Source organism: Cupressus sempervirens, chromosome 7, assembly GCF_028749045.1.
Source record: "Cupressus sempervirens isolate cs-2001-9-10 chromosome 7, ASM2874904v1, whole genome shotgun sequence".
Classification (NCBI taxonomy): domain Eukaryota; kingdom Viridiplantae; phylum Streptophyta; class Pinopsida; order Cupressales; family Cupressaceae; genus Cupressus; species Cupressus sempervirens.
In genome coordinates, this window is record NC_143124.1 from 726,057,983 (window position 1) to 726,083,530 (window position 25,548).

Consider the following 25,548-nt stretch of genomic DNA (forward strand, 5'->3'; position numbering starts at 1 on the left):
TTGAGAAAAAATCTTACATCCTGTGGGGCCGTATGCATGGAGTTTATGAGAATCCAATTCGTCCATGGGAAGTATGAACTCCGTTGATTTTGTATTATATTCCAGCTCATACAATATTCCTACGAGACTATTAAACATGTCGGCAAACGTCACTTCTGCCTCTTTTTCATAGAGGAGATTGAAGTGAGCACAATGTGCTCTTACCATAAGGAATAAGGAAATCCCCATTAAAAGGCGAAGCATATTTCTGAGTCACCCAAGAACATTCTATGGGCCAGTGTACTTTGAATAAGATACACAAACTTGTATCAAGGCCTACAGAAATTATAAAACTACTGCCATTAGACGCCTAGACTAGATTGGTCCATGTATTAGTCAAACCTATAAAAAATTAAAAATTTGTGGGCATAAGCTGAAAAGATAATGGAAGAGATTTAGATGGGACCCTGCATTGTTTTCAACGAGAAAGACCCCCAAAATGGGACAACAGATTAAAAGAATTGCTATAAAAACAAATGAAATTAATTAGAAGAAGTTGACAGGACCCAATGAGATTTCCACTTAGTCAGAAAAGGTATGTTTGTTACTTAAGATACCTTTGTATGTAAGGATGATTACCGACTTTTTTCTTGATTTATGCATAGACTTATAGAAGTCATGGTGGTGAACACCTAGATGTTATGTTTCGTTATTTGGCCTGACCCTCTCTGTCATTGATCTGGTGTCAAAAAAACATCATTAATTCTCTCTCCATCACCCGTTATTCTTCTATTCCAGCCATCAGGTGAGTATTCTTTTTAACATTTTTCTTAAATGCCATAGACCACCTAGGTGTAGTTTAGTTGAATAGAAGATTCAGTGCATACTAGAATACAATTGGAGGGAAGCTGATTGTAGTTTTGTAAGGGTAAATTTTGCTTTCCTATTTTGTTTGAGTTGTTTTCATATACATTCTCGTAGACAAATTTTGTTTCAGTTGTTTTTTTGGACCCACTTAGGGATTGCCATGCTTCTAGACAAATTTACCCTTGTGGATTGTCTTCGTACTGTTTTTTCTTTTTGGTTAAGGACTAAAGTTTGACTTTTCTAGAAGTAGGTCACTGCTAAATTCAATCCAGAGTTCTTCCTTTATCTTTTTGTCATTAGTTAAATTTTCTCGTCTTTTTGTTTTATTCCTGTGGGTTTGCATTCAACCATGGGAGATGATGCGGGTTGCTCTAGTTTCATTGAATAGGGGATGGTTCTCATTTGGTTTACTAGCAATTGCAGTGAAAGATAGATGTAAGTTATTTGGTTGGTTTGATGTTGCATTGAATCATGGGTGCAAATTGCTTATTTTATTGAAATGTATGTTCAATTAAAACCACTTGGATTTTTTTCCTAATTTTGTCCAGTAATATCCAGGAGGTTGTTTATTACTTTGTTTTCTAATTCCAAATGTGTCATTTTTCCTCCCGAGTGTGCATCTTTCTTTCCTGATACAGTTTGAATAGATATGCACTTGATCTGATCTTACGTGACTACTATTCTCAAGTTACTCATATTGACCGGGAGTGTTTGAGTCACAATTTAATCGCTTTATATGATCACTTTACAGAGAAAACCCAAGAATTTAGTTGTTAGACGTGGGCATTTATGGAATATCACTGCAACTTTAGCTGGCAAGTCTGGGATTAGTTAAGCAGGTGAAAAGATGTGTCTTATTTTTTCTTTTGAACAACAATAAGCAATAGAGCTTCTTCATTCTGATTTGCAGGCTTATTTTTCAATGATCAATTTTGAACTGTAAACTCAAAATTTAAACTACTGAGGAATGTTTTTATGCTTTTACTTTTAGTGATGTGTAGGTTTAGTCGACAGTCCATTCCTTGAATTCAACGCAAATTTTTAAGAAAGTTGTATCCCTGATGTAGAGCTCCCTTGTGGGTCAGGAAGCATGGAAGTCAGCAGCGTAAAAATGGTGTACTCCAAGAGGTAATGGATTGAAAAAGTCATTTCCTTTCCCTATTTTTCAGTCCTGTCAATGGACTTTGCAGTCCCTTGCAAGTCTTTAATCCACAAGGGTTAATGTTGTTTAAGGTATATAGCTGTGAATCCTTAGTTAAAATTCAAAATCTATGATGTTGGTTGAATTGCATGGATGTTCTTGATATTCTGCTTTGTGGTTTAAAGTGCACATGCTAGGTTGTGACTGTAATGTATTAATTAGAATTTGACCCTACAAATAACAAGCATAAGCAAAGTGGTCCTAACATATCCTTGAGTGCAGTTGAAGAATGTTTAAAAATTAAATTTGAGTGAAATTAACAATATCTTCTAATATTTTAACTTTCAGGAATCACACTAATGGTGATGTATCAACCACATCACATAACCGGGAATTTTCCGAGGATAGGAACACTAGTGGTGAAGCTCCTATGAATGGTGAAGTGTCTCCATGCAATGAAGCTTCCAATGTTAAGAATGTGAAGGAAAATCAGGGAACTCCACATCCTCAAGCAAATTCTGGCAAGAAGAAGTTAAAAGAAAATGGATCTGAACCAAAAAGTAGAAGAGGCCGTGGAAAATCCGCAGCAGATGCTACAGATGAAGGAGGAAGATTGCAGAAGCGCAAGCAACAGAATGGAAAGGAAAATCATGGATCTAATTTAAGACATCAGGAACAATTAGTGTTAGAACATAAACAGAAGGAAACAATATTGGATCAACCAATGAAAAAACGAAGACAAAAGCAAGCTTGTAAAGCTGCTTCAGAGACAGGCAAGGATCAGTGTCCAAGAGTTGTGAAAAGGTATTGCTTAGATTCTTCCCATGAAGACATTCTTATTAACAATTTGCCTTAAGATGAGACATTCCTGCAAACTTTGGAAGTATCACATTAGGTAAATAGTAATAGGAGTTGTTATGTTGCTCAGACATAAAATGTTTTCTGCAGTTAATATTTTTCTTCGATAGTTCATTGCCAAGGATGCTATGAAATGCTAAAGCACTCTGTGGGAAATGCATATCAGAAGGATAGAAAATAAACTTCATTAATAGACCGATTTGCATGAAAGAAGAATTCTCTGAAATTAGTTGGCTCAAAAAAGTCTTTTTCACTTAGTTATTGTTCGTAAGGTGCACGCACTCATGCACACACACACGCAGATATATGAAATTGACTTTCTTTGCAAAATGCTTTCCACAAAGTAATTGTCTATCATGTCACAGTGGCCCTATTAGTGCCATAAAGTATCTGGCACTGTAAGAGTAAAGTCTATGCAATGCAGCTGGCTATCAAATATATGTGAAGACTTAGAGCCTAACTCATCAAACACAAAATTCAGTCATCATTGCAAACGAGTACAAAGTACAAACTACAAAGTGAATTCTTAAGATTGAGTTTGTTGAAGTCTAGTCCCTCTTGGAAAGCAACATTTTGATGTTTCTAGCATCCATGCTTTGTGGTCACTAAAATGCTTTCTGACCTTTAAGGAAGCTCTTTTGGAGGCATGTAAGATGTCTAAATATTGTGTTAGATCAGGAATTCCCAATGAATTAAATGTAGTATGCTACTAAAAAAAAAAAAATCTACTAGTTCCAAAATTTGACATTACAGCTCAAAATTAACACCAATGAAATATAAGGATATACTAGAACAACTACAAACCTGAATTATAAATCTCTCTTGATTTATGTATCCCATTAAATTCCCACAAAATTCCCACATCAGGGCTTCTTGTGTAAAGCAACTGGATAAAATGGTTCGACTGTAATTAAAATGAAAACACTATTAATTAGTATGGATTCATGGAAAGCTTGTGAATAATAGTGAAATAAGGTCATTTCATGTATATACCATGCATTGGAATGTTCTTTTCTATGCCTTGAATTGTGGGGTTAGTATGACTCAATCTGTGCATTTTATTGTCAAACAAATGATAAAAATGACTTAATGGTTTTCACTGGATAGATTTGGTAAATCACAGTCTTAATATGACAACAATTTTACCTTGTAATAATAAGACCAGAATCCTCTTCTGTGGTTGACTTCAAAACAGCATTTAATAAATTGAGACACTAAATTGTTTAAAAAAAAAAAAGATACTGAATTGATCTAATGTCTGGCAAAAGAGGAGACGAGTCTTTGGGTCGTATTAGGATTTACTCATCAGAGAAGTCTTCCTAAATCGAAAAATGTGGCTATACCAAGAAAAGGTAACAAAGAAAATTAGCTTGGACAATCAAGCAATCCTAAATTTTTATGCAACCATACGAATTCCAAAGTGAGCAACCCACTCAAATTCTCTCAAACAAATTGGAAAGCAAGACATCATATGCATGAAAAACAGGAAGCGGCTTCTGTAAGGTGCCTCCAATTATATGCTACTATGGAAGGATTTTATCCTACAGTAATGCTAGATTTACACAAGGAATTTAGTGTGCTATGTAAAAATGTGTCAAATCTCTCACATAGGAATTAGAGAGCAATAGTCGACAATGAGAACATTACTGCTGTTTGAGGCAGCAGATCTAAGAAAGGGGGCAGGAGTGTAGTATTGATTGATAGGAACAAGAATGCTCATATAATTTATAAATTTATATAACAATAGAAATATAATCATCCATCTACATACAAACATATACCAACGCAACAAAGATACCACCGAGTGGGAAATCCGATCTATTCATGTCACCTTTTTTTCTTTTCATTTTTTCTGTTGCTTACAGGCTTTCTTTTGTGAGGTCTTCCTTGTTGTAAGTATGCATTTTCAGAATACAGTCCCATGCGATGTTTCTTCCATCTCTTTTCATGTTATACTAAACCAATTACCAGGTTCTTTTTCCTCCTTAATGAACTCAACTAAAAAAATTGTTCAGTTTTAGTAGTATACTGGGCCTTCTCAGAGACTGTTTAGTCAAGTTAGCTGTAATCTGATGAAATTGCATTCCCGTCATGGTGGCTTAATTTGTTTCAGAGTCTTGAATGCTGATTTTCGTGCTACTGTAAGGAAAGGTTTTATTTTGGCACTTAAAATTTTTGCTAGGAAAAAGAGAGAAAATCATGGAACTATCAAATACCCAGAGTTGTTTCCATCTATAACTGAAGACAATTACATTTGTTCAAGACCTAATGTCTTTTTTACATTTGGTATGGGCTTAAGAGGAGATTTCTGCTAGTGGTCAAAGCAGTTTTTTGGGTATGAAGGGCATCTTTGGTGGTTTAAGTAATCTTTGGAGCATCCAGATTCCAAAGCACTGACCCTGTTCCTGTTTAAGTCTTCCTTGAGGAAGACAAAAGTGTTTATGAGACTTATGGCTTTCAAAATTTAGAATATGCTTTGTATCATTTTGCAAGCAGCAAAATTCAACTCTGATGTGGCCATTTTATAAAAAAATTATAGTCACCATTAAGTGTTTCTGGATTTGATTGTGTTGTAAATTTTTACACCAACGTCTCGAATCACACTTTGTGAACCATCATCCGGATGCATATAAGAGAGCGTTACAGCAACGTCTCGAATCACACTCTGTGACCCATCATCAGGATGCGCATAAGAGAGAGCTTTACATCAATGTCTCGAATCACACTCTGCGACCCATCATCCAGATGCGCATAAGAGAGCACCTTCTCATCAAGGTGCTCTCTTATGCATATCCATATGATGGGTCACAGATTGTGATTCGAGATGTTGGTGTAAAATTTACAACACAATCAAATCCAGAAACACTTAATGGTGATTATCATGCATTGTGGAAATTTTTTCTCTTTGTTTGAGAGAATACTGGTTTTCAAGATTTGGAATATGCTTTGTATTATTTTGCAAGTAGCAAAACTCAATTTGATGTGGCACTTTATAAATAGATGATCTCGTTTTTAAGGTACTGAATGCTCAATAACTGGTTTTCCAGTTTAGCGTAGAAAATTGAATCCAGGTATGCAAAATAAACAATATATCATTCCCTACCTAAGCTTCTATGTTTCATATCCAGTATTTGGAACAGAGACACACTTAACCACTATATTACAACCATTTGTTAAAATATGTCTAGAAGCTTGAACCTTTAATACTTGCCTCCTGTATGGACATCTACTTTATCATTTTGGGATATTAGTATCTCAGAATTTTTTTTTTGTTAATTTTATGATGGTTTTGCACACAAATGGGTCTTGTAATCAAGAGTTTACTATTTTCTTGATGTGCTTGCCTTTACAGATACAATGGAATATAACACACATAATATTAACTTCATAATACAGCCTCCAAGGGACTCTTTTGCAGCTTAAGAACAATGAATTGGTTGTTTCAGGTTTTTCCGCTCTATAAATGCCGAATCCATTGGCAGGGAAAACAATTAATGAAGATAGGATTAAATATCTTGAAAGTAGGTTGCTAACCATTAAAACTACCATAAATGACTATGCTATGAGTATTCAGATGGGAGTGAAAAGGAAGATAAATCCTAGGGAATATGGCCTTAGTAAGAGAACATGAAGCCAAAGAAGAAACATATCATTGTGATTGATGAGATGGCGGAGTTTCTTGTGGCAAACCATCTTCAGCTTCTTAAAGAGAAATAGGAGACAATAGTGGCTCTGAACTCCATGCCTTCCCCTCAATAGGTTTCCTTTTGTGCGCTCTTGATCTCATCTAGCTGCAAGTTCTTTGTTATCTTGTAACTTTGTTTCAGTGTTGTTTTGTTTCTTACCAGTTTGATATTAAGGTTGTTTTCTTATTGTGTTTATTGCAAGATGTGTTACTTCTAGTTGTAGAAGTGTTTGAGCCCTTTCAAACACTGACTCTTACCAATTAATCAAAATAATAATAATAATCACATGAACAACACTGTCCTTATGTTTCAAGTTTCATATTAACTCTTATATGAAAATAATCTTTTATATATCTACATGAACGATATGTAACTTGATGTCAATGGAGTTTTTAGTTTTAAAAGAACCTATTGTATGTGATTGGAACAAAAACATTTCTAGTTTGATTCCAAAGTTCACCATTATATGATTTTGTACAGATCTTTGTTTGAAGCTCTCCTATAAAACAATTTCTTTTGAAAGGCAACATGAAATACCAATTCTTAATCTTCAGTTTCTTCTATGGACTATGAAATTCCAAATTGAAATTTCGGATAATCCCTAAAATGTCCAATCTATAGCAGCAGATTGTAGGTCCATAGTTTTAGTTTTTTAGATATTACAGTATTGGAACATAGTGTGCTTGCTTATAGCAGTTTGGAAAGAAAGCACTAACAGACTATTAAGTGTTTTTCCATAGCAGTTCTCACATACATTTGTGTGGAGTCAGAAATTGCCTACTTTGCATTTTCCAATATGTGGGATGCACTCATTTTAGTGTGTGTTCCCTTAGCATTTTTAGGTTTCATTTTAGCCATTTCTTCAGCCTTTATCCCAATAATATAGATGCCAAGTAGGCCAAACATTGTTTTTGTTAATTCTTCTAAATTCTGCAAGGCTGACCCAGCTCAGCTACTAATTTGCATTGGCGTTCTAGAAGACAATGTATTTGTGGCTGGAATGAGTTTTCAGTGGTGTTGCAGTGGTTTGAACTTGAAAGTTCTAACCATACAAGAACATTTGAAAAGTTGGCTCCAGTGGCGCTTTGCCCTTTTAAGTGGCTTCTATCTGTACCACCTTCTGATTGTGATGTATTTTGCCCTCTATAAATGATCCCCTTCTATTATTTGAAATCGTCATAATCATTTCTTTTCATCTTTTAGTTTTTGCATTCTCACTTCTTGTAACTTCTACATATTTATACTCACAGTTGAATTCTTTGTCACCTTGAAGCAACATGCTATTGGAACCCATTTTTGGAGACTATGAGCTCCATTTTTTATTGGCATCTTCTTTCTACCAATATCTTTCCTGTAGCTTTGTTTATTCTGTTGTCTCATAAGTCTGTAACTATTTTTCCTACCATTTCAACCTATAGCCACTTGGATTCTCCACTACTTTCACTACCCTTATTTTCTTTATATACACTAAAGCACCTTAAATGCTTTACAAATCCCACATGTTTTATAGTAATTTGATTTACTCACCTTGCACAAAATATACCAGACTAAGTTCACCCACCCAACTTCCTTCATTAACTACGTTGGTTGGAAATGCACCATTTAAGGGCCCTGAGTCAAGTTCCAAAGCAATCCCGACAATGTTTTTGTCCCAAGCTTTAAGCTCAAGTTTATTTTCTCTACACAGAAACATTAAATTCTAGATTTGCATTAACAATAAACAATTGCAAGCTATCATTCAACTGTCTTTAGAATTTGGTTGTCAACTTGTCAAAGAATGCAAGTATGTTGTAGATTTTGAAATTACAAACCAGATGCTAGTGCAATCTTTTGGAAATTTGGCCTATTTTTATTTCTTTACGCATCAAGCATCTTTTGTTTTTTGTACCTAGATAGTTCTTCATGAAGTTAGAACTCATTTGCTCACCTCTAGCTTTTGAATCAAGGGCATTTCTTTCACCACTTTTCCTTTTTAGTAGTTTCCTTTCTATAATCTGAAGATTTAGCATTTCATTTAAATAAAAGCATGGTAATTTAGGAAAAATACATCATAGAAGTAAATTTTGAGTCCTTATTTATTGTGTATTACAAATGTGAAACTTCCATCTTCCATATCTCTTAATGACAACTAAATAATTAACAAGAAAACTTACACTTTGTAAATTTGATATGGAACTGTTTACAACCCTCCTCTCAAACATAAACAATATCTTATACTTAACACACATTTATTTTTAACAAAATGTTCAAATTAAAACCTTTTGATCTCTTTTTCCTTACTTATCTTCTTGTTCATGATACCTACTTGTTGTAGTTCTCATCCTGCTAACCCTAGCTCCCTTCCTCTTCATCATAGTGTGTTCCTCAACCCCTACATGCCTCTTCCTACCATCTCTAACGCTTCCATTTTGCTTGCTTTCATTTCATGTTCTGAAAAGAATTCAGAGTGTAAAATCTCCATAGGTTGTATGGCATTTGCAAATTTGTTTACTCACCTAGCATAGAGTACACTAGACAAAATTTACATGCCCCCTGATTGAACCAAGCTCCCAAGCATTTCCAGCATCTTCTCTCTCTCAAGCTACAAGTTCAAGCTGATTTTCTCTACATAGAAACATTGGATTCCAAATATGCAAATCTTAATAGACTCTTGCAGGCTATTGTTTAACTTTCTTCAGAATTTGGCAGTCCTTATCAAAGGATATGATTGCGCTGCTAATATCAGAACCAAAAATTGGACTCCAAAATCATAATCAAAATTGTCCATTCACTGTTTTTCTACCCTCTGAGCGTTTTCATTTTCTGCCGCTGGATAATACTACAACCAAATATCTTCTTCAGGCTCAAATAAAAAATGCTATTTCCATCTTTTCTTTTCAGCAGGCTCTTTTATGTAAAGCTATGCTTTAGTATTTTGTTGAAATAAAAACATAGCAATTTTTGGGCAAAAGACCTTGTAGAAGTAGTTTTTGAATCTTTATTTATTTGTGCATTAGAAAGGTCAAATTCTATCCTCCCCATTCCTTTTATAGAACTTAAATAATTCAAAAGCTACCTTACAGTTAACAGCATTTTTCTTGCTGAGCCATTTAAAGGATAATATTAACATCTGTAGACAAGAGCTTTTTTTAACTCAATCATTTTTAAATAGTTGTGCGTATAATTTAAACTTACAGCCAATTTGTATTAACAAGAAGCTTTGACAGTGTTTGTTTAGAATGGAAAGGAATGCTTTGGTCATATCCTAAAGATGATATGCTTATTATTATTTCACTTGGTTACGGGGAGACCCATCTCCCCTCTAAAAGACACATCTCAGAGATGGAGACGCGTCTTGGAGATTTTTCGCGTCTCCAAAACCTCAAAAGAGGTTGTAGACTTCATGACGAAGTCTTCTGAAGTCTCCCAGTCTCCTAATTGAAAAAGTGAAATCTCCCCGAAGTCTTCTGATAAAAAATAAATGTAAAATATAATATTAAAACATTTATGTATTTTAGCCCTCATTTTAATGTTTTTAATGCAAAAATTAAGACCAGTGACAATTTAAATGATTTATTGGAGAGCATGATAACTGAAGACCTTGAGATGGATGATACACAACCTTGTGGAGTAGATGATAGTATCATCAACATACTAGTACTAAATAGATTCTGATTTTTGTTTACTGTACTAAGTTTGTTCATTTTTTTTTGCATATCGGCAATTTAGCATCAAACTATACTTTTTTTGAATTTAAAATTTGAATATGTAATGATAATCTCAGTGATTATCAATCTAATATTATGATGATGATATGCAATATTTGGAAAAAAAGTATGACTGTGAGATATAGTAATGTGATTTTGTGAGTTTTGAAATATTTGACTCTATTTTAATATGACATTACTATTACTATTTACTTTACTCTTTCAGTTTTACAATATTAGTATTTTGTAATTAGTATTAGACTCTTTAAACTATTAAAAAAAATTGCCATCTCCAAGTACCCCCCGTCTCCTATTTTTGAAAAATTGGCGTACTGGTACCAATACCAGTATCGGAGACCTCCAAGTCTCCCCGTCTCCCGGTGACCTTGTTATTTCATAATACCATTCAATGCTTGGAGTACAAATCTATTTGTTCCAGGTAAGTAATTTAATATATGTCCTTGACAGAAATGAAGGATGTAGAATGATGAAGGCTGTGAACTGATTTTCAGCAATAAGACTCTCTTTCACTTGTTTGATGTAAATGAGAATTAGGTCTATTAGTAATTACGAGGTGATCCACATTAGTACAATTATTGATGCATTATTTGCATTAGTACTTTCAAAGACAGGTCAATATCAATTAGGCCAAAAAATTTAGAACATATCATGAGACATATCTCAAACGTGTTTGACTTAAATTAGTTTTTTGAAGTGGCATTATTTCAGCATAAATACGTATTTTATGAGAAGACCACTGGATAGAAATTTAATGCTGCCTGAAGTTTGGGAGGGCTTGATTTATGCTCTAACTTATTTAAATGCAAGTTTATAAAACTAGAATGGGGTCCTCTATTATTATAATCGCAATATGCAAAATGATATTTGCTAATATTTGAGAAATCTGTAAGCAATATAAGTTCTTTTGATCATTTACATGCATATCTTGGATGAGAACATAGACTCCATCTTATAAAGTTTGATCTGATGTTTGTCTATGTCAGTAAGAACACTGAACTGGAGACATTGCCATCGACAAATCAACCAAATGGAAAGGGTACAAAGAGGTCAAGAAGAGTAGCGCAAAGGCTGGTTCCAGAGGAACCTCCAGCTCCACCACTGAAGCTCCCAAGATTAAATCTTGTCCTTACTCGGAAGGAAATCCAGGAAGACTGGTTACAAATGACAGGCCACAAGTACACAGGAAAACCAAAGAAATCAACTCTTATCCAGAAGGTTGGCTGCCTGGCTATTTAAGCATTCTGTTTATTTGTTAATAAACTGTAAGGGACAAATCTTTGTTGACACAAAAGATTCGAGAAAGTCCACTCATGATGAAATTGTTGATGCAGGGCCTAGGACTTTGTACAGCTTTGACTTGTCCATCATCTATTGAATACCTCAACGAACCTCTTTGTAAGAATAATAATTCATATTTTGCAAACTTGTTTCATGAGTTTGACATAATGTACACAAATTCATTCATCTTAAACTAACCTGAAAGTCCCTTTATTTTCTCTTTTTCTTTTTCTTTGGTTCAACCACATCTCTGTGATGCTGCAGCCTGCAATAGCCTAAAAGAGAAAAACTTTAATAAAATAAAACATATATGTAGCCAAGACAGGATTTCTACCATACTTAAGATTTTGTTAAGTCTCAGGTTAGCTCTTTCTCAAGGAGTAAATGAGCATGACATCTCCAGTATGTAAACCAAAATTATATGGAAATAAATTAAAACTACTTTGGAAGATGAAAGTATCCCATCAAAGGATAGCATGCACGAGTTGCAGATGACATGCATTTAAATTCTCTTGTTCACGAGGACATAGTTTTGATTGAGGTTGCTACAATATGTTTAGGATTCTGTTCCATTCTTATGGTTGAGGTAGATGTAAGGTTAATTCTTATAATACATAAATATGTACATGTATGCCAGTGGGTATACTATACATATACATGCACACATACACATCACCTAGATTATGCGTGTATCAACGAACCCAAGATGAAGAACATGCAAGGTTCCTTAAAACTGAGTAGTCTGGCTCGAGATGTTGTATACTGAATCCCTTTATTTGGTTGCTTACAATAACATTATCGATAAAGCCACTATACATATGAACTGAAGTTGAAATATAGTCTTTATAACATTGATATTATAAATGACAATCTACATCTTAGATACATCGGCAATAGCAACACTTGCTGTGAATGAGTTGGGTAGATTTATGAGCGTCATGACATAATTGTTAGTGCTTGGTAACGTGTTAAAATAAAATTTGGATATACTTATTATAATTCAGGTGTAGTTATACCCTAATATGGGACTAGCATGAGCTGCATGACATTAAAAGTGTTTTTTTTGATTGGTGTGTTATGAAGTAACAAACAAAAATAGAAATAGGAATGACAGATCTGATGCAAAAAACTAAATTGATGAAGGCACATACTAGTTTTTGTTTGATTTTAAACCATATGAAATGCATCCACTATTGTCCCCTCAACCCCACTGGGTAGACCCCCAGTCGTTGCGGTTATCAATCGTGGGAAGTGTGATCAGTTGATGAAACCTGGAGTTGCTGCAGGCATGGAGTGTCTATGTACCAGAGGCACTTGGATTAGGTGTTGAATGTGAGGCTGTCTTGGTGGATGCATAGAGAGCTCAGGAGGAGCTGATCATCTAGTTGGAGGCAATACAACAACACTTGGCTAAGTGTACCCAGGAGTTGGAAGAGAAAGTGGCACGGGTGGCTATCAAGGTCAGCTTGATTAAGGAGACAGTATTGTGTTAGCAAAGGCTATAGATGCAACGTGGTTTGGAGACCAGTTTGGTGCAGGCACAGAACAAATATGAAAGTGGTGTGACAGAAACAGATCTATCTTGTTGTAGTTAGTCAGTTAATGTATCCCGTTTTGTTAATTTGTCTCGGATATTTTGTAATTGTCGTCCGGAGACGACTTTTCTTTTTGGGGGGGATGATGTCGTCGGTAAAATTGTGTATCAGCCGACAGGGCCCTTCGGGAAGGTTCTTGTTGTGTGTGTATCAGCCGACGGGTCCCTTCAGGAAGGTTCTTTTTAGGTAGCCGACGGACCCCTTCGGGAAGGTTCTGCGGAAAGTATTTATACACTCTTTTGGGTCATGGAAAATTATGAGCATAATGTAATGTCTTGGCATATGCGAATAATAAAAGGAGTTCTACTGTTCTTATCTATTATTTGTGTGCATTAATTTCTTTACCCCAGTACAATAAACATCCACAGTGATAGAATTTATGTTTAAGATCACAAGCTTATACAATCGATGATTTGAGTAAGTTTTTGGGATTTGTATTATTTAAATCAACCTGTTTGGCATTGATTTGTGATACATCATTACTTGTAGTTACTTCTCCAACAGACATAATAAGGATAATCATCTAACATATTGTTTTGAATCCAAGCAGGTATTAATTGATGCAAAGATAATGAATAAATCCATCAAAACCTTTTTCTTAGTTTGCTTCAATTAATAGCTAGCTGAGACAGGGTATAATAAATTCTTCATCAGCTAAGTAGTGGCTATGATAGAGATCATATTAATCACCAAGGATCTAGTATATAACAATATCATGATTTTGGTGACAAGGCATTGCTTTCAATCCAAGTAGACACAAGAGCCTCATACATGGCCTTGTTCCTTAACCATATATAGCTCGCAATGTCAAAATTTGTGACATTAAACCATAGGTACCAAGAGACGGGGATGGATATTGGTACTAGTATGGAAGACGAGGATGAATTCAATACAACAACATTTTCTAAAAACTTTGAAGAATATAAAATACTTAGAAGAATGTAAAATAGTCATAGAATGGATATGCAACTTTTAAGTATGCAAAACACATTTAATGTTAAAAAAACTAATAGTTTACAATATTGAAATATGTATCTATTACGAAAAGAGATAGTGTCTATTATCTCTGTTTAGTATCTAATGGTTATCTATTGTAATCTTCTGTAAATATTAGAATGTTTCTAAATTCTAATATTTAGTTTTCTGTTTATAGAATATAATGTTTCTATTCTTTACGATTGTTTCTTAAGGAAACATCGTTCAGTCTCTTGTATAAATTGATCTCTTGATCATTGTAAATAACAAACAAATATTTTCCAATTACTTCCATAATATGGTATCAGAGCCAACACTCCAAATTTTTTTGAAAATAATTATAATCTCCTAGTTGAAATTATCTGCCTTTTATTTTCGAAATTATTTACATGCATATTTGCTTCCAACTCTCTTTATAATTCGACTAGGGCTTCCGTTCTGAGAGATCTAAATCCACCGACTTCTGGTTCGTTTTTGCAACCCATTTTTGTCTAGATCCGTCTGTTTTTTCTGCACATTTCCGCCATTTTTTGTGGTTTTCTTTGTAGCAGGGCAGTTTTTGTTGAAAACCCCAATTTTCTGTACCAAATCAATTATTTTTTTACAGATTCTTGGTGGGTTTTTTGAGATTACAACTAGGTTGTCGTCTATTTTTTCTGGATGCCTTGAATTTTGTACCTCAATTTTCGAGCTAGTCGATCTAGAAATCAACAACATATTCTTTTTGGGTTTTCCGAGCTCTCTTCTAGGTCTGCCTTCAAACTTTCTGGGTCTCTACTTTAGCTTTTGTCAACCACATATCAGTACTTGAAGAAAATTCAATGTACTTAGCCAGTAGGCTTTTTATGTGGGCATTCATGCCTAGAATTAAGTATGTTCCACAATGGATTCTTTAATTTTGTCCGATTTTTTAAAAATTACCAAAATTATTTGAGATGAGACTACAGTTAATACAATTCAGTGGCTTACAGTTGTTAAGATCTATTCAAAATAAAAAGTCCTTTTTATATGCCTGCCAAATTTGAATTAAAAATATCTTAGTTGATCTGATTCTTAAAAATCTCTTTTATCAAATTCTATAAACTCTAGCATGGCAACACAAAAGCTCCACAATGAAATTGCAACACCTAGATCGAGGAATATTGTCTTTCACTATGATCTCTATCATTGATTCAATTAGTGGTAAAATATCATTAACACTTCTTAAACTCTATGCATCAGGAGGGGCATTAAATTGTTGATGAGAAAACCTTATTCTTCATCTTTTCTGTGCACCAATCCAAAATATTATATATACGATGAAGCGTACTCCCCTTACTAACCAAACACCCACAACACAAGGAAATAAACAAAAAATTACAAGAACGAGACAATTGCAAAAACATAAACACATACTTTCTATTATCTTCAATGAAATGATATTTTCAATATTCAGAAAAATAACATACTACAGCCACATGGGCATTTTCATTACAGTAATCTCCAAGACAAAGCCAAAAAATACCCTTCTTAGAACTAACACCACAACCCACCTTCATCCTTGTATATTTAGCACCATTAACTGCCTTAAAATATTCTAGAAAGTGAAAGTTTCCCAATTTGACAGCCAACAGTTCAATTTTTCTGCCTAAGTGATTTTTCGTTCTCTTCCTTTTTGTCTTGAAACTTGAGTCTTAATTGCACAACTTTCAGAAGCCATAAATTTTGAACTGTGTACTCGATTTCCTTATATAAACCACCTTTCAGAAACCTTTCAAAGTGCTCTACAACTATGACAATGTAAAATTGTGCTGAACAAGCTTTGACCCCTTCTAGAGCCTCTAAGGCCTTCAAAATTGAGTTCAATGTTTTCTTGCCACCCTGTTAAAACATAAAATTCAATATCTTCAAAATCGAACTTGATCTTGCCATGAAATTTTATCAGCATGCATGTATCCAAAATGAATCTCTATGGAAGTAATTGGAACAATCTATGTTCAAACAAAAAACTTACTAAAAATAATAAACTTGCGAAAAATAGTATCTTTGCTCAAAATAACCCTTATTGAAAAACTAGACAATATGTTTGGGTGATGCAAGATTACTCTTACACCCTAGATGCTTCTACATCAATATACTTCTTAATGTGCGCAAAAATCTCAAGAACTCAATTCCATAAAAGAATTTGAATAACTACTTTAATACTTATTTTAGTACCAGGGAAGCCTCAATCCGCTCCTTCCCATCTTAGTCTTCCTTTGCACCACTTCCATGAGCGTTCTCCATATTTATCTACACTATAAAAGTGATTTACAAACTTGCTGAGATATAATTTATATGGTTTAGAAGCACATTGCATGCATGATGGCTAACATTCTAATGATTATGTAGGTACCACTGTCCAACTCCAAGGATTGATTAAGAAAGGCATTCACTGAACAGATTTTCAAACATGTTATCTTAGCAATGAAGTCATGTCTTTCTGTTTTCCAGTTTGAATTTAGAAAGCACATTGCAGGCATGATGGCTAACATCCTAATGTTTATGAAGGTATCACCACCCATCTCCAAGGATTGATAAAGAAGGGCATTCATTGAGAAAATTTTCAAATGTGTTATCCAATTTCCAAGTCATCTCTTGCAGTTTTCCAATTTCCAAGTCATCTTTGACATGTAATTACAATAATCAAGGACGAATTCGAACACCTTACATGTATGGTTTGAGGCAGTCTTTAAATACCTTTTATAATGTCCTGTTGTGAACAAAACCTTTTTCATTTGATTTAAAATTAGACTGCACCTGTATCAATGGTTTTGCAAAAAGAGGATGGACATCTCCCTTAGGTTTATAGCTAACATTTGGGAATTTTATGTACAAACTGCAGTGTTACACAGGGACTCGCACCCCTCTCCCAAAACTCAGAGTACCCGTCCTCGCACCGGGTACTCGTATACCCAAGTACCCCCACCTCTGTCATTCCGCAACCATGCAACCATTGGAATGGGGACTTGGATTTCTATTTTAATTTTGATTTTTGAATGTTACTATTGGGTATGTAATATGTTACTATGTTGAATGTTCGATGGTTCTAGTTCATGTTGCAATTTCGCAATGTTCAAGTATTTAAATTTGGTATGTTCTACTAAAACATCATTTCATAACAAGCATTTCAAGTTCTATATGCATACTATGCAGTGTTACATAGGGACTTGCAAACCTCAGAGTACCCTCTTCCAAACCTCGGAGTACCTATCCTCGAGACATCCCCACACCGGGTACTCGTGTACCCAAGTACCCTCACCTCCACCATTCCACAACCATGCTGCCGTTGGAATGGGGACTTGGATTTCTATTTGAATTTTGATTTTTGAATGTTACTATTGGGTATGTAATATGTTACTATGTTGAATGTTCAATGGTTCTAGTTCATGTAGCAATTTTGCAATGTTCCAGTATTTTAATTTGTTATGTTCTACTGAAACATCAGTTCATAACAAGCATTTCAAGTTCTATATGCATACTATACAACACTCCTCTTTGCCCCTTCCTCCCCTTGTCACCGTCCTTTGGCCGTCTCGAAAATGAGGCCCATTTTTCCCCTGTCCTAGAAACTCATCCCAACGTCTCACCATCCCGATGTACCCCAATACTGGTGTTACATTGGTACAAAGCAATATGTTTGGTATAGTTTGGCACTAATACATCTAACTATATGTTGGCCATAATTATTGTTAGTGATTGTCAACAAGCTGATAGAAACAACCCAAATACTACCTAAGAGATAAGGAGAATAGATGATGTTAAAATATTTATAAATTCATTGGCCACTCCTTGTCAATACTTGCCAATTGATTTGTTTAAACATATTACTGAAATTATAATTTGTAATCAGCATAACCATTACACCTCCATAAGGTGCAAGTGCTAGCTTATACAACATATATGAGAAACTTCTATAGGAAGTGTATACACTTAAAATTGGCATAGTGATTTAATCAATTAAATTGCCATTTATTATATCAATTTCCTCTACTATATAGTTGAGTTCAATTATTTAATTTTATAGTTAATTTCTCCTAATATTTTCTCACCTTTCATTAAATCCATTCAACACCACCACCATCTTCTCCACCTCTACCATCACCATCTCCACTTCCACCACCGCCACCACCATATATACAACCCACATCACCTCATTACCTCCACCTCTACCATCTACAACTACCCTCTGCCATCTATGATGTGGCTTATCATCCTCAAATGTGGGCATAGGCTCATCAGTTATTGTTAATCGTGCGAAAGAATGGATAGTAAACCTATCTGTGAACTATGGACTCATCCTCACGTTAGCAATATGAGCCTACAAAGACCAAGCCTGTGGTCCCAATCACATATACTCTGAATAAGATGTCTCAAACTGAATCAAAGGGTCTTAATCTACTCGCTCCTTATGCAAGAGAGCACATATAGTTGTGCCCTAGGAAATCCCCTCAATCCGCTCGTTTTGTCTCAAAACAAGAGTATTGATGAACCTCTCAACTATGTATGGGGTCATACTAATTAGATATTTGGTAGAAAATATGAAAGGTGTCTCCATTGGATCCTCTTCCCATGACTTGCAGTCTAAATAGGGTCTCTAGACCACTCTTTCAATATCATCTCACACAAGTCTCCAATACTCCAACTTTCCCAATTTAGCATGAACAACACTATGAGCATACATGTAGACACAGGGAAGCCCTGTGGGTTGAGATCTCTACACTAATAGCCTAGTGGTTGGGATATGCTCTCATGCCCATATTTGTAGCAATAGAACTCCAACAAACAAACTAGCCACATGATCATAAACAACCTGATGCAAATCATGATATAGGTGGGCTCACATTCACAAGTCCCAAGCGTACTATGTCCTGTGTGCTAACATAGCCTCCAATACTTTGCCCCATCTAATCAAAAAACCTTGCGGTCTCTTATTTGGGATCGTGTAATATATTGGTCTTGCCAATAGTGAGGGTAGCGGCTCATAGATACATACCATATTTGACCATGGTACGGATGACCCTACCCTCCTCATCACATCAATCGTTGAATCTTCGTGTGCCTCATACTCTTATCAACTCTCCACGACGGGGATGCATAAAATCTAATACACATCCTCAAGTGTCATGGTCATCTTGCCAGTGGGAAGGTGGAAGGTGTTGTGTTCACTTTGCTACGTCTCGGCTAATGCAGTTAGAAGTTCCCTATTAATCATATAATGAGGATCAAGAAGTGAAGACAAACCACATGTGCTAATCACCGCTCGATCAACTTGCAATATTAGGGTATCATGCTAAAGAAACCTGGATATAGCCCTGGCATCTGAAGAATATTTGGGTCCTATCAAGTACACTCATATCATACAATCAATCATCTACAAATGGTTCAAACATCTATTCTACCAATTAGATAACACATTAAATCAGGTGCTCAAATTAAATCAAACACATCATCAATCACACATCATCTCAATTGAGATTATGATCAATCTCGTTGAGCGAAAATCTGTGACTCACTTATCATGGGATCACTCATCAGACTCATAATCAGGAATCAACTGAATCAAATCAATTATCTAACACATGGACCTACAAATAAAATCGGACCTATATCATCTAACGGGTTGTATGAGCTAATCTACTCATTGTAGCACTAAAATACTTCAACTATGCACTAAAAGGATGAAAATGCTAAACTATCGGTTGTATGCGCTAAAATATTCATCATATGTGCTAACCTATTTTTCGCATACACTAGTACTAACATCGTAGGTGCTAAATATTGGATGTGCTAATCTATCTCACAGAGGCGCTAATCTATAGTCTACATGTGCTAGGAAAGTAGCACTCCTAAGCACTAATTCGGACATCAAAAGCGCTTAACACCATATTGCATGCACTAACAAACAATTTGTATGCACTAAAAGAAATGCAAAATTCAATAACGCATTCTAAAAGAGTTCAAATTTTTAAATTTATTTGAAATAATTCTATAGGCATTTTTCACCAAGATTTATAAAAAAATCAATTTTATTGGGAGATGAATCTAGTATTTTTTCAAAATGTGGTCAATATTATGAAAATCCAATTTTTTTAAAAAATTGGGAAAATTCATTATTATTCCAAAACATCCTAATTTTTCCTTGATTCATCTCACAAGGGGGCATACATCCTAATCAATCTTGTATCAAGCATCTGGAGCGTATATTTTCATCAACGGTAGAATTTGTAGTTCTCATCAATCATTTTAATGACAAGGGCATTCAACATATTCTTTTAATCAATGTTTTTCTCTTGCATCAATTTAAAGAGAGGCAAAATGAATATGCATAACACTAACCTAGTGATTTAATCAATTAAATACCATTTATTAAATCAATTTCCTCTACTAGATAGAAAAATTTAATTATTTATTGTATGGCTCATATCTCCTAATATTCTCTCACCTCCCATTAAATCCATTTAATTCCACCATCTCAATTTAATTCCATCTCATCTCCCCCTTCCACCTCATCACTGCCACCTCACTTTGTCACATGTAATTCTTAATTTCTAATTAATAAATGGGAATCATCTTCAACAACCACCGGAGGACACATGGTAAGGATATTTTATCCTCTTCAATTAACAAACTTTTCCATTTGTCTTTCTTTCCAAACTCTTTGCAACCTCTTGGGACGCATGCCATCAATTAGCCCAAACAAACCACACTTGTCACTTCATGGTATGAGAGGAATATCACAAAGCATCTCAGACCTTCATATCTAACAAATCAAATCTTGACCGTTGAATCATGACACCTCACTCCATACTTGAAAAAATCTATAAATAAAGACCATTTGGAAGGCTTAAGGATCCACAATTCAAGTCATTTTGTGTCAAATTCAAGCCATTTTCATAGCTCATCATAGTTTAGTATTATCATTTTAGAATGTTTTTACATCTTGAATAAGATCAATTTAATAACATAAGCATGCTATTTCTTGTGTCTTGGTTAAATTATGTCTTCATTAGCCTTTATCTTGCATCAAATAGAGCTCATTTTCATCACGATTCTCTTTAGATTTGCATTAGGCATTTCATGTACTCGTTCTTTGAGTTATCCATTTTATATGATCTTATGTGCTGCGGAGAGCAGTAAATGGATCCTTGACGATAGAGGACCATGGGACGGTTTTGAGGAACTATTATTTTGCATTTGTTCAATTTTAGTGAGTTTCCACATTAATGTTTCATGGGGATGTTTAGTTTGATTTGATATTTAACTAACCCCAAATTCTCCAACATACACGAAGTTTCCCAATTTTCATTAGATACTTGTAGGAGTCATATAGAGAAGCAACTAAACTCCATATAAATGCTTGTTATGTCTAGAGACATTCTTGTATGAGTTAAATGGTAACTATGCAATCAACCAATCAATTGGCTGATGGGTGTTGAGATAAATTGCATCAACTATCAATATTTTAATTGCTTCATTATTATTTATCATGATATTGGAGTCTCGGCCTCTTAGAATTGTACTTTTGCACTATTGCTCTTATCTACTTCCCTTTGCTATTGTGAGACATGCAATGTTCAACAAGTTATATGGTGAGCCCCTATGCTTCACAGTGCACACCATCCACTTGATGTGAGAACCACATACAACACAAAGGCCTTTCTTTTAGCATGACGCTAATTAAAGTTAGTTGTATCTACTTCCATAGTTAACAATCACTCAACTAATTTTTACCTCTACATTAGGGCCATTGTCTACTTGATTAGACCATTTCAGCGATTTCTATTTGGAACAGCAGTCATATAAGATATATTAGGCTTCACATAATCATTAGTTGGAATTAGCATAAACAAATGAACATAAAAAATTTCATAAAGAAATTAAGTCTTCTTATGGAACAATTCATGGTTTTTCAAAATTATATTAATTTGACTTTTCATCTCAGGGATTTTATATTGGCACTCATGATCTTTATGTCCATGTAAGAATAAGTATAACCCACATGTTGATTTCCATAATACATGTGGATCGTTTTTCCATCACACATCACTTCAAGGTACATAGATTGAACAAATGTAAATTAGTTAAATTGAAGTTATGTATATGTGCAAGCAAACTTCTAAAACTTATCCTACATTTCAATCATTATTGACATGCATACTTAATGCATTGCTTGTGTTCTTTCATTACAAATGTGCAATTAAGGTTAGACAATAAGACCATCCTTCTAGATGGCATTTATTATTCCTTATAATTGGTGGTTTCATCATTTTAACACAAAATTCAATCAATAGTATATTTTTGGTGACAGGAATACTCTCCCACTCAGACCCACATAACTACTTAATAGTTGCTACATTCAGTTTGGATATAGAACAATGACACCCAAGGATGGATCCACTATCCTTTTTCAAGTGTAGGGTTGTTCCAAGGATGTTGTATTACCTAGAAAATGCTCCTGCATCATCTCATAAACCTCATCACACACAAAACAGTTCTAAAATGACCAAGAACTGGGTAGGAAATGTTGATGTTAAATGATGGCCCTTGACTAACCAGGGGACAAATGACCCTCAGAAAAATTCAAAAAAAAAAGAAAAACTTATGTATAAAAACTAAAAAGAATGACTGTATCTCTTTCTTCTCGAGTCAGTGAGAAGAAATCAGTAGTGACAAACTTGAGGTGGCAGAGAAGATGATCTGAGAAGCCATTACTGATGAGGTGGAAGAAATTTGACTGTCTTCATTCCTATCCCACATCTACAAAGCTCCTTTCCAACTCTGTAACAAGGATTCTGCATTATCATGAGGAGAAGAGGAGAAACACTTGGGAGGATGCTCCTCTTTTTGGACAAAACCCACTTGTAACTTCATACATTTCACTATTTTTGACCATCACTGCTTCTATTGTTAGTAGTTTCTTATTTTTACCATTCTTGTGCTTTGTTTTTCTCTCTTTTCATATAAAAGTGGGGGAAATAGTTGTTGAGGTTTTTTGTTGATTTTTACACTTAACTTAAACAAAGGTGTGTATACATTGAACGGGAGCATATCCTCAGGGGTTGTGATGTGATAGGTGACATCCAATCATTTATCAGTTGCATTGGAGTTGCGCCATTGATTCCTTGGGTAAGTGATTCAATTATAAGTGTCTTTCATTACATGGGCTTGCCAAATTGATAGATTATCTATATTTTAAAATTTAAATATAAATGTTGCTGTATTGTCTGACTTACAATATAGTTCTATTCTTCTAAACTTGTTACTTAGATTTAGTTGTCTATGCTTTGTTTTTTTATTAAGTTTAAACCAAGGTTTGAAGGGACCCCTAAACTTTTTACAATAGAAACCTACTAATACAAAAGTCAGCCAACAGCAATACTGTAGTCAAGCTACCTCCTTACAATGGCAGCATCTATGCAGCCATCAGATGCACCATCACATCTGGTTGCCCCTAAGACCATAACTCGAGCAAACTACTGCTTCATGACTTCAGTTTGACACCACTTCAGTTTGTAGTCTGTTCGCTGTTACTCCAAGTCAATTGCACCAAGCTGCAGCAGATTCCAGTTTACATATCAGTTAACTGATCCAATGAATTGAACTGCAAGCCCATCATGTCAAGAAAATGATATAGAATGGAAATGAAGAGCCCTTTTCTTTTCCAACTCAATGTGTTAAGTATGGAAACATTGACATAAATGTCTCTTAACTTGATTTCCATGGCTGTAGACTCATTCTTGCTGATTATGGAATCATGCTACATATAATAACCTCTAGTTATGTAATCGTGTTATCTGGAAAACTTCCAATTCAAATGCATTGTCAATGTAGAAGCATGTCAAAATTTAGCATCCTGCTTAGTATAGTAAGCTGCCAGTTATAATACCTTGATAAGTATGGGAACCTTCCTATTAAATGTATTATTTTATAATTTAAAAAAATTGACTTTAAAGTGGGTGAACACAATTCTCAATGGTTGCCCTGTTCGTAGAATTCTACTTGTAAACTTAATACCATTCCAAGTGTCCAGTTTTATTTCTACTGACTTGAACTCCACTCTAATCGTCACATGCAATAATGCATTTGGAATTGATGAATTGAAGAGGCTTTATAAATACTATTTCTGTCAATCTTCTGTGAATGCTGCATAGCCAGATTCTTGCTTTTGGTGTCTGCTCATTTTTTAAGATACATAAAAAATGTCCAGAATAAAACGTCCAAGGTTTTGGGAGAGCCTAGCACAGTTATGCTACATAGTAAATTTGGTTATTGCCTGGAATGCTTCTGTTCTCTTACGGTGTTTTCCACTTTTTAAACTCTGATGTAGGATGGATATTTCAGTTTTTACAAAAAAGATTTAGCAGTTTCCTCAACCTGCATTTTGCATCTGTGTGTTATGTTTTCAGGATGATGGACGCTTCCAAGGAGCTGTAATATGAAGAAAATTTGATGGAATACTCAGTCCCATTGTAACTTACACACTGTCAAGTCCCATTGACTTACTTTGATCACTTGGAAGTTGATATGCTGTACTTTTTTATTTCTTTCAGTGACTGGAATTTGTAACCTATGTATGCTTCGGAGCTTAAGGAATACTGATAATGGATTCAACTGATTTTCCAAGATTTGCAGAGTCAATGAATACAATTGATTGACCCTTGCATTCCAAAAGCACAAGTCATTGTCATGCACTAGTAAGTTTTGAGTGCAGAATTGTGCATTCTTATGCCATTCAATCTTGATAACCCACTGACTGAATTTTGAGTCCCACTAACAGGCTTTGGGCTCTTCTCGATATTAACATTTCTTCTTAATTCTCTTAGTAACTGAAATTTCTATAATGTCCGGAGCTTCGCAGGTAGTGCAAACTACATACCATGAATATAACTAGTTGAATTTAGCATCATAAACACATACCAAGTCATTGTCATGCACTCATTGAAGTTTTGAGTGCAAAATTGAACATTTCAATGCTATTTAATCTTGGGGTACCAAGTGTACTTTTGAGCCCTATTGACCAACTCTGGTCACCTGTGAAAATGTATATAATTTCATTCAGGAAAAATAGATTTTTTTAATCTTCACGCTTCAAGATACAACAGGAAATTCCGACGATAGATAAAAAGATGCAATGAATACAACTTTTGAATTGAACATCATTAATGTGCTTGTGTGAAGAGCTGAAATTTCAAGGTTATTTACTAACCAACCTTGGGAACTAAAATGGAGATAATATACCTAGGTAATTAAAATGAATGTACTACATTAATTTGTGGTTTAAAAACTGTGGTATAAAAAATCTCAAGTCTCCCAATCTTGATGGAAGGGGAAGGTTGATAAATTAATATAACAGATTTGCAATGGCTTCATCTTTCCAATGCTGAAAAAACTTTGTTACGGAAAGCTTAAAAATTGGTGTAATTCCATTGAGTTGCGGAGTT

At 34.7% G+C, this 25,548-nt stretch overlaps 1 protein-coding gene across 13 annotated transcripts; it reads left to right on the top strand.

Moving 5' to 3' along the window:
* Positions 1-426: 426 nt before the first annotated feature.
* Positions 427-25,118, top strand: LOC149549287 (uncharacterized). 13 transcript variants are annotated; one of them, XM_089792727.1, is made up of 7 exons: positions 427-574; positions 1,598-1,685; positions 1,914-1,974; positions 2,336-2,791; positions 11,222-11,453; positions 11,570-11,633; positions 24,514-25,118. In XM_089792727.1, coding segments are annotated over exons 3-7 (792 nt in total). In that variant the 5' UTR covers positions 427-574; positions 1,598-1,685; positions 1,914-1,936; the 3' UTR covers positions 24,516-25,118. The 13 variants fall into 13 exon arrangements, with proteins under 13 accessions (XP_089648853.1, XP_089648848.1, XP_089648850.1 ...); XM_089792722.1 differs by having other exon boundaries at positions 557-574; positions 1,838-1,974; XM_089792724.1 differs by lacking the exon at positions 427-574 and adding an exon at positions 590-784.
* The last annotated feature ends 430 nt before the right edge of the window (positions 25,119-25,548 follow it).